Source organism: Macrobrachium rosenbergii, chromosome 42, assembly GCF_040412425.1.
Source record: "Macrobrachium rosenbergii isolate ZJJX-2024 chromosome 42, ASM4041242v1, whole genome shotgun sequence".
NCBI lineage: Eukaryota > Metazoa > Arthropoda > Malacostraca > Decapoda > Palaemonidae > Macrobrachium > Macrobrachium rosenbergii.
The window spans coordinates 4,903,760-4,913,427 of record NC_089782.1 but is presented as its reverse complement, the minus strand read 5'-3'; the positions used below and the strand labels follow the sequence as shown (position 1 = coordinate 4,913,427).

General features: G+C 37.5%; 1 protein-coding gene across 3 annotated transcripts; it reads left to right on the top strand.

Annotated features, from left to right (window-relative positions):
- The first annotated feature begins 369 nt into the window (after positions 1 to 369).
- Positions 370 to 7,816, top strand: LOC136827887 (uncharacterized). 3 transcript variants are annotated; one of them, XM_067085356.1, is made up of 6 exons: positions 370 to 1,147; positions 1,878 to 1,954; positions 3,977 to 4,156; positions 4,582 to 4,690; positions 5,245 to 6,005; positions 6,439 to 7,816. In XM_067085356.1, exons 3-6 carry the CDS (start codon positions 4,046 to 4,048, stop codon positions 7,255 to 7,257), a joined length of 1,800 nt encoding a protein of 599 aa, XP_066941457.1. In that variant the 5' UTR covers positions 370 to 1,147; positions 1,878 to 1,954; positions 3,977 to 4,045; the 3' UTR covers positions 7,258 to 7,816. The 3 variants fall into 3 exon arrangements, with proteins under 3 accessions (XP_066941457.1, XP_066941458.1, XP_066941459.1); XM_067085357.1 differs by having other exon boundaries at positions 964 to 1,147; positions 3,015 to 4,156; XM_067085358.1 differs by lacking the exon at positions 3,977 to 4,156 and having other exon boundaries at positions 964 to 1,147.
- The last annotated feature ends 1,852 nt before the right edge of the window (positions 7,817 to 9,668 follow it).

The window sequence follows — 9,668 nt, the reverse complement described above, 5'->3', positions numbered from 1 at the left end:
ACATTTGAATATTCCGGTAGATCCGACTTTTAGAAAGCTGAGGCGATCAAAAAACTGGTTAAAAGCATCATTACTGTACATGTCTTTGTCATAATACGTTGCTTTTTTTTACTTCCACATCCAAGGAAGAAGAAAGCCACCCAGCAGAACTTACTGTAACTTGTAATAACAAGAGTAGTAGCCAAAAGCATTGACTACGTTCCGTAACATTTTTAATGGGATCTGCGTTCGCCGCTCGGCTCAGAAGCCGAGACTGGGAGCGGTGTCGTCAAGTGGTGCAACCTACCGAGGACGAAGTGGGGAATTCCTGGAAACGTTGCCATTGACTTCTAAATACGTATCTTTCCCCTATTTCTCTTCACTTTTCTAGATTACTGTTTTGTCTCTTTATAATAACATAATCCAAACCTTACGATTAGCATACTTTGACAACATTTTTATCCATGTTCATCATCAACTTATACGTTTGTAACGAACAATAGGAAAATTTGACCGAGCTTCATGATTTTGGTCATTTGAATTTTCAATATAACGAAGACTATACTGCTTTTCATATAAATCGGTAAATTTGTGACTGAAGTTTACCAAGAAAAGCAGATTTTGCTACTTTCACCTTATGGTACACAAGAATAACCCAATAAGATTGTTGTCCTGTCAATACTTGGCAGTCCGTTTACAAGTTCAATCCTGTATTAAGTTTTCAGCCATTTCACCCCCCCTGACAAGAGGCACCGGGGCTATTTCCAATGTTAAGTATATCACTTTGCGATGGGAAAATGACGTCTAATACATATGTTTTACTATTATATGATTTCAGGCAGATTAGTAAAAGATTATGAAGAAAGGAGGCACGATTCATCGCACATTGGCACCTTTCATCCGTCCCACCCACAATACGTTGATTGGTTGAAAATGACGTCACTCTACGGGAAAGGCATAAATACGAGCAGCTCTAGCGCGGCTCCCCAGTCAATCTCTAGTGTCAGATCGAAGAACATCTAAGCGGAAACGTATAACTGGTGTATACGCTGCAGTTGTCAAATTCCAGGTTTTGAAACACAGCGGGATATCGATAATTTCCCGGTATATCCCGGAACACCTGTGCCCTATACAGCGCTCTAAACGTACATTTAGTACGTCTGGGAAGGTAATTAATAGCGAAAGTATTATTTTTTACAACGTGACTCTATGACAAGTGAAAATGTTGACACTCATTTCAACAAACGCTTGAAGATTAGCCCTAACACAGTGTATTTCTAAGTATGTGTGGATTTCGTGGTGTGTTAATTACGAAGTGGTGTGGCAACCTACAAAGTTTGTTTTTATATATATATATATATATATATATATATATATATATATATATATATATATATATATAATTTTTTTTTTCGGAGGCTACTGCATTCATTTCACGGATCAAAGCATACCCAAGATGAAAACTTCCCTAAAGTTACTCTTGCCGTAGGGTGATATGATGGACTTAATCATAGTGTCGTTTTATTTTTTGTCTTGAGTTCTTTCGTGAAAGAAAAGTCACATTTCATTCAAGAAACGTATAAACACTTTGCAAACTGTGCGTAAAACAATACAAACTATTCATCTCTCTCTCTCTCTCTCTCTCTCTCTCTCTCTCTCTCTCTCTCTCTCTCTCTCTCTCTCTCTCTCTCACGATCTGAAAGGCAGATATATACAGTGAACAGCATATCATATAATCCTGTAGAGCTATCTTGTTAGAACTGAACCAGCAAAAGCTTCAACCGATCAGCGTTAGTGGAAGTAGGTGAAAGTTGTGCTCATCACTGCAGTTTTCCTCTTCAGATACCGTATCTGAGATGATGTTCCTGTTGCTAATCTTGTTTTCATTTTCATTGCAGGCCCTACAGTGAGGCTTTCCCTCTCTCAAGTGTCCAACACCTTCAAGATTGATTTAAAGCCTTCTTTGTGTGATCCAGTAAGTAACCCTCCTGTTGTTCCTTTTTATTTTCAGTCGGTATTTTCTGAATTCATGTGACCAGACATCTCTTTTAAAATCATAAAACGAACGCACGACCGCATATTTTAGTACATACGTACAAACATACATACACCTCCACTTTATATGCAACATTTAGTTGAAAAATCCATCATCGTTAGTCAATATTCTATCTTGGAATAACCACCATATAGGCGAGTATCTGCAACCACGTGCTAACAGGTTAGCACGAAGAATATAATGAACACATTCGATGAAGAACACATTTTCACAACTTTCGATTTAAGCAGGAAAAGTATCCAAGGTCATGTAAATGAGACACGCGAACATAGCCCAGTATTAGTGAAACCACAACCCTACCTCCTTTACATTAACGTCCCTTTATCTACTCTACTTGATGTCTTGTGAACCTTGAGAAGAAGACAGATGTCACTGTACAAATATGCCTTTGCATGTGAGTTCAGCTACACAGTCAGGACTTCAGTGTCAAAATGGTGGGAATCGTGCCAATAGGCATCGTAATTTGACAACGGGGATGAGAGAATAGCGGTTAATGCCAGGGATTTATCAAGGAGCCTTTTGACAGACACACTTTCTGTTGACTGCTGCACTTTTCACAAAAAGGTAGAAGCATGATGTACAGCCATTATAGTGGATAAGTAGTCTTTCCCTTTATTAATGTGATAGTCACTTACACATTGGTTGTTGTATGTACTGGGCCATCGTAGCAGCTCCTGGGTTTGGTCATTTCCATATTTTTTACATGTGCCAAACGACATTTTCAGTTATATTAACCAAAATTGTTCAATGACATTAGAACTCTTTCCCAATAGAAACAAGATATAATTAATAGTGCATTAATGGTAATTCCTTGCAACAGTAGAAACCAGCCCTCTCTTGGTTTTTTTCTGCTACAGTATAATTAAACTTACATTGCTAAAAATGATATGACTTGTGAATGGAAAACTGAACATCATGATGATGTTTCCGTTTTGTTGCCTATGAAGTTGTCTTAATAGTTATGAGTATGTGACTTCAGGTCTTGTGGCGGCAGCAGGCATCCATTGGTGACGTCAGGAACCTGTCTCCACAAGTAGTTGCTGGAGGAGGTTAAGTCACCTGGAGACCTGCCCACACTTTACTACATTTGCTCCCACCCATCGACTGCTTGTTGTTTACAGTCAAACGTCGAGGGACACATTTCATCTTGAGCCATACAGTAACGTACTTCAGTCTTCATAACTGAAGAGAAAGATCTATGAACTTCATAACTGGATAAGACAATCTAAATAGAACTGGATAAAGAAATCTTCATGGACACCCTGATAAGGCAACTTCACAAACTGACAGCTTATTAAGACCAGTGAATCAGAAAAGATTGCCTGTCAATTTAAACATTCTGGAAATTACAGCGAAAGCTCGACATTGTGATCAGTGCAAGTTTTTTTTACCATAAAAAGGAAAATCTAACAGGATGTGTGAAAGCATCCCACATTCACATCCTTCAGCCAACTCTTCATATTTCTAAGGCCTAAGACTAACTGCTACTCGAAATATCCAGATTTAAAGTCCAGCCTTCTGAAGCCAGCATCCAAACACTGAAAGAGGCCCAAAGAATTACTACTACTACAAAAAGGATATGGAGTCAGAAACAGGAGAGCTGAGGATTTTGGTAAAGATGAAATGGTTTATAAGTCAAGTTTCTTTGCACAAGACAGAGCAATGACAAAGAAGCGTGCTCAGTGTTGTGCAATGTTAATTTAAGTGCCACTGTTGAGTATGATTAAGAATACCAGCAAGCTCTTTACAGTTTATAACCCATTACAGAAGCTGTTATTTTCACATAGGTCAAGCACCCTTGTGCCACAGCATCCTTGCGAGGTAAATCTGAGTAAAGGCAGTTGAATAAAGAGGTGAAGTCAGGGATTTTAAAGGTTTATGTAAGACGAGTCTCCTGAGCGCACGTTCTTTACTAATCTGCCTCATCTACTTCCCTTTAAGGTTCCACAATGGTCTTCGCTACCCGCATCAGCAGCAAACCAGCCGAGGGGAAAACCCCGCAGTTGCAGAATGAGGACAGGGGCCCTCGAGACAAGAGAGCAATTTCCTGCACCCTCTATGACCAGGAAAAACATCACGAACCAAAGTGGAACTTGGAGCAGACACACATCTCCCAAGAAGGTAAAACTGTAAAAACTTGGGATTACATCTAAAACCTTTTGGGGCACTACTTGCAAATTGGTAATTACTGCCATTCACAGCAAGGGGAAAAGTTTTTTTTCTTTTAAGCATGAACTTAAAATTATATTTATCAAGGATATTAATGAAATGATAATACATCAGTTGTCCAGTATTTTATAATTTTTGTGTTGAAAAAGAAAAAAATTCGTTTCAGTTAGGGTGCTTATTGTTATTTGTATAAGAAAAGTAAAGTCCGCACTTTATTGCATTGCCAGCATTTCCATTACATGCATTAAGTGCCCCTTTTTTAAGATGAAGTAATTATTAATAGCAGCAAAGATGATCTAAATATGTATAATCCTGAATGTAAAATATGGTTAAATATGTAGTTGTGAATTGCTAAGTGTAAAATTATTTCTTTTCAGATTCATCATCAAGAAAGCAGTGTTTTGAAGGAGAATCAGCTTTCTTTGGTGATGGATTCGATACTCGCTGGTACAGATCACATGTCAGAACTGAATACACCAGATATAAGTAAGTAATACAAATTAGTTACTTTTTTTTCAAATCAAAATTTTGAACGTTTTAAAGTACAAACAAAACATAATCCTTGAGTGTCTAGATAGTTTTCTTGTTTCAGTATTATATCTGTACTTGATACTAGAAGTCACGACGCCTGATATCTTGAAATCATTCATTCATTCTGTACTTGACACATTACTTTTCAAAGACTCTTCTTGTTCAGTAACAAGTTTCAGTATTCCATCTATACATGGTACTAGAAGTCACGACGCCTGATATCTTGAAATCATTCATTCATTCTGTACTTAATACAGTACTTTTCAAAGACTTCTTGTTCAGTAACGATTTTCAGTAGTATATCTGTATTTGATACTTTTTCAGAGAGTACTCAGTGTTAAGCCTTTGAATAGCTGATGATTTTTTCCCCCAAAACATTCTGACTGACTTACTGGGTAGTGACTTAAATATTTCTTTTCTCTTAAGTAAAAAAGAAATTAAGTAAAAAAGAAATTATTATTGGGTTGTGAACCATGATCACATTATACAGCAAATTATTTATTTTACAGAGTTTGAGGACTTCGACTTTCAAGGTGGCAAACCCACTAGCAGTTATAACAGAGGCAACGTGAATGTTGAGAGCTCTCCAGCTACACTGGAACCAACTGTTGGTGTTGTCTGTAGCCAGGATGATGATAGCTTACTTGTAGAGGGCCCTACAACTGGTGCAGCCTACGCATTATTTGACATGAGTCCAGGTTCAAGAGATCTTCTTCAAGCACTGAGCCCTAGTTCTCAAGATGATCTTCGTGCTGACCAGCATGAACAAAGAATTAATTTGGAAGAATACCAAGAGCCAGCAAGCACACTGAATGTTAGCAGTGATGTCACTACATACAATGACTGTATTTTCACAAATCCTATACAAGAACTGGATTATTGTATGCAGGAAACCCTTATTCCAGTGGAGGGTTGTGCCACAAATCCTATACAAGAACTGGATTACTGTATGCAGGAAACCCTTATTCCAGTGGGGGGTTGTGCCCAACCTGCTCAGTTGGAGATGCTGGACACTCACAACAATCCACCACAGCTTTCAATCAGTGAAGGTGACTTAGAATTTAGCATTCCAAAAAATTTGTTGGAACAAATGGAAAGTCTTTTCCCCGAAGAGCAAGCCATTGAATCCAGTCCCATTCAATCAAGTAATGTGTGCACAACAGAACTGGATATGTATTTGGGGCAACAGGGCTTCAACAGTGATCTTCTATCAGAATCACTGGAACAGTCTGGGCTACTTGATGATGAACTGGAATCCTTTGTTTGTGAGGTAAGATAGTTTCAAGAGCCTTTTTTTAATTAATGAGAGCTTGTCATTTATGAATATATGCAATATTCTACAAAAATGTATTCCTATTGATAGATATGTATAAATGAATATTGTCTAGCATCTTCAATGGAAATATGATAAATGTATAAATGAATATTGTCTAGCATCTTCAATGGAAATATGATAAGGGCTTTCTAACAAATTTTGAGGGGGAAGTTTTGAGATCCAGATTCAGTATGTAAGGCTGACTACGAAATTTGAGGGATTATATTTGATATGTAAGGGTAACCAGCTAAATGTAGGCTAGAGTGTTGCTTTATTCCTTTAAAATCTGACAACGAATTATGAAAGACATTTTATTTATTTCATGCTTTTTTTTACTTTTCATACAACCTGCTGAACTTCACTTATGTTAATATTTCCTTATTTACAGGATACATGTAATGATAACTTTTCAAAGGTTCACCCTAACTCACTGATGCCCAACAGTGATGTTGTCCAGCCAAGTAGGCTACTCGTGAACCAAACAAACATTGCCCCCCAAGTTGTCCAGCCAAATACAGTCGACCTAAAACCAGTCAGCCTTCCAACCGAAGTAGCAGAGCCAAGCGCATTCATATTAACCCAGGATTTCCTTTCGACTCCTGTCACTATACACCCATCTTCATCAGCTACCCTTCATGACGAAACCGATTTTAAAACGCCATTTATTGTAAATACATCCTCTACTGGTGCTGTACCTAAAACTCCAGTAAAGAAGCGGCAGCCTCAAGAAGACACAACTCCAGAAATATATCCAGCCAAAAGACAGAGGAGAGCATCAAGGAAACCACTGCGATTCAGAGAACTCTATACTGATGAAGACTTCACAGATTCAGCATCAAATGAGAGTTTTGCTGACCAAGAAAGCCAGCTTTGGACTGACACAAGTGATATTGACATTAAAAATGTAGATGTAGATGTAGATGCAGCAGGCAGCAGTAATATTTCTGCTAAAAGAAGACCAAGAGGTTCTGTGGAGGAACTGACAGAGGAGCAGAAATACCACAGAATCAGAATATTGAATAATGAGGCATCTAAGCGATGCAGGTTGAAAAGAAAAGCAACCATAAAAGAGACGGAGGCACAAATGGAGGAGCTTGAAAATAGAAATCTACAACTGAGGGAGAAACACGAAGCATTAAAACAACTGAAAGATAAGTTGCAAGCGTTTGTGAGTGACTACTTCAAGACTCGGTTAATGAAAAAATAACAAATAGCTAATGTAATGAAGTTCAGTGTTATAAGAGAGCTCACTATATATTTGAAGCTGAATGTTAATATACCCATGTCTACAAAATGGAGTGTACTTTCCATTATTTTGAATATTATATGGTGGATAAATTGAGTGTATTTAAAAGATTTAAGCAACTTTTGCTTGTGCCTTACATGAATATTAAAATCCGTAGCATTAAATAGCACAACAAAAGGTTACCGAGTACAAGCATTACACAGTACCTTCACAAATTTACCCGAATGTGGAACTTGACCGAAATAACCACTCATTTACCCAGACGATGGTACTTTGAGATTCATAAATGCAGAAAATTGTTAGAATTAACTGACGACTGTACTTAGGCAAAGTTACCTCAGTGATAACATAAGACATGCTTTTATTGAGGTAATCTGTTCTCTTTCTCAAGGAGCATATTAAGTAAAAGCTTAACAGTGTACCTGTAATTTTTAAACATTACATATTTTTATTAGGGTGAGGTTTCCTAGAATTGTTATAATGCAGTTATATTGTAATACAATAAAAGGTTAAGATAAAATCTACTGTCTTTACTCATTCCAAATTGACTATGCTGTAACGTCTTCATATTTCCCAATGATGAGCAGAAAGATGATCTCAAATTTCCCATGATAGGCAGAAAGATGATCTCAAATTTCCCATGATAGGCAGAAAAGATGATCTCAAATCTTTAAAAGTAGAAATACGAATATGAATGGGTGGTACAAAATCAAAGCCTTACTGTAGCTTCAATTTAGCAACTGTTCCTACAAGGACACTTATACAAATCTTTATTCTTCTATATGGATTACCTTCAGGAAAAGGTGGTCGTCCTGTGCTGCCGTTTAGGTAACAGACTGGACTTCTCCCTATTTATCATAATCCCCAGCTACAACAAAAGGATCAAAGTCCATCCCATTCTTGGAAGACTGCATCTCACAGGGAGCTCGGGTTAATCAAACGTCAAGATCCTGTAACGGATCTTGAGTTAATGTCCCAAACTCACACCCCCTGCACACAGTGGAGCTTCGAATAATATACAGTCGGCTGCAGATCTACTTTCACAAGCCCCCTTGGTTGATTACATGGAAATACACATCCCTCAGATCTATTGAAAGCAGAAAGTCGACCTCTGAGAGAAGCCAACACATCATGTGGGTTTCTAGTGTCAAGTAAGTTGACATGTGAAACTTCAGAGGAGGGAGAACAATTGACTGATCTCCAGTAGTTTTCTGCTAGAAACACTACTGAAGAACCTGGAAAGCAGTAACTATGACTACCAACGAGCACTTCAACAGCAATGTCCACGTCACTGCTGACACAGTGACATTTAGACAATCCTGAAGAATAACAAGGAAATTGTATTAGTCTGTGAGAAAAGATGGGGGAGGGTGTTAGTCTTGAAGGAAAGTATGTAACTGTCATGAACTTCATGACTACACTGGGCTTTGCCCCTTGTTACTGCTGAGGATTGCCAACTTCCACATCTGGAAAGGGTCGGGAAATTTACCCTGCTTCCTACAGGCCACAGGTTAGCTTTTTCATCAGCCTATCCAAAGCACAGGGGAAAGTTATCTTTGCTTCTGTATTGACCTGTGAATGAAGTGCATAAATCTTTCATAGTTAAAAGAAAAAATAAAAAGTAAAAAAAGCAAAAAAAATAATACAAAGTCAAAATGATTCATTCAGGTATCGGAAGATTGCTGTAGAAGAGTAATTTAAATGTTGCATATCAGTATTACTGGTATTTCTGCCATCCTCAAAAAAACCAGACTTTAACTTAAGAGGACATTGTAATCTGACTGACAAAAGTGAAACTGCTGTGAGTTAACAGGGCTTACTAGTTATTTGTGCTACACCAAGAATATCCTTTTAAAAGAGGTTTTGAAGATTAAAATGTTTTCCCCCATTTGCAATATCTGTATTGTGTGGTATTTATCTTCACTTTATTCTATTTTTTCCATTTGGTATGTCATGGTCATGCTGTGTTTTGACCAATGTTATTCCATATTTCTAATATCTATAATTGTGGTGTTTAGTTTTCTTATCTAAGATAAAAAAAAATTACTGTGAGCCTACATGAAATACAACTAAAATCTTAAAATACTGCCCCAGTGGTTGCCACCCCTCCATTTGTACATTCTGTGACTATTGCATAAGGAAATTTCTGATACAATACAGCTTGACAGTTTCTCCTGTATACATTCCTTTATAATCGATTCAAGTTTTGCAGTTCACTGGTTTGTCAACTCCAGAAACGCTTATTTACTCCCCTGAGGGCTTTTTGGTGGTTTTTCACGTCAAATTTTTCCCAGTCTCAGAAAGCTTTGAGACTATACACTAACACAAGGTATTTTTTTTTTTTTTATAAATTTGCCATGAATTCAAAATTA

Bases quoted from the DNA above. Each gene is read 5' to 3' on its own strand.
- LOC136827887 (XM_067085356.1), top strand. From the start codon at position 4,046: ATGAGGACAGGGGCCCTCGAGACAAGAGAGCAATTTCCTGCACCCTCT. The intron at 4,157-4,581 runs GTAAAACTGTAA...ATTTCTTTTCAG, and splicing joins GACACACATCTCCCAAGAAG to ATTCATCATCAAGAAAGCAG. The intron at 4,691-5,244 runs GTAAGTAATACA...TTTATTTTACAG, and splicing joins ACTGAATACACCAGATATAA to AGTTTGAGGACTTCGACTTT.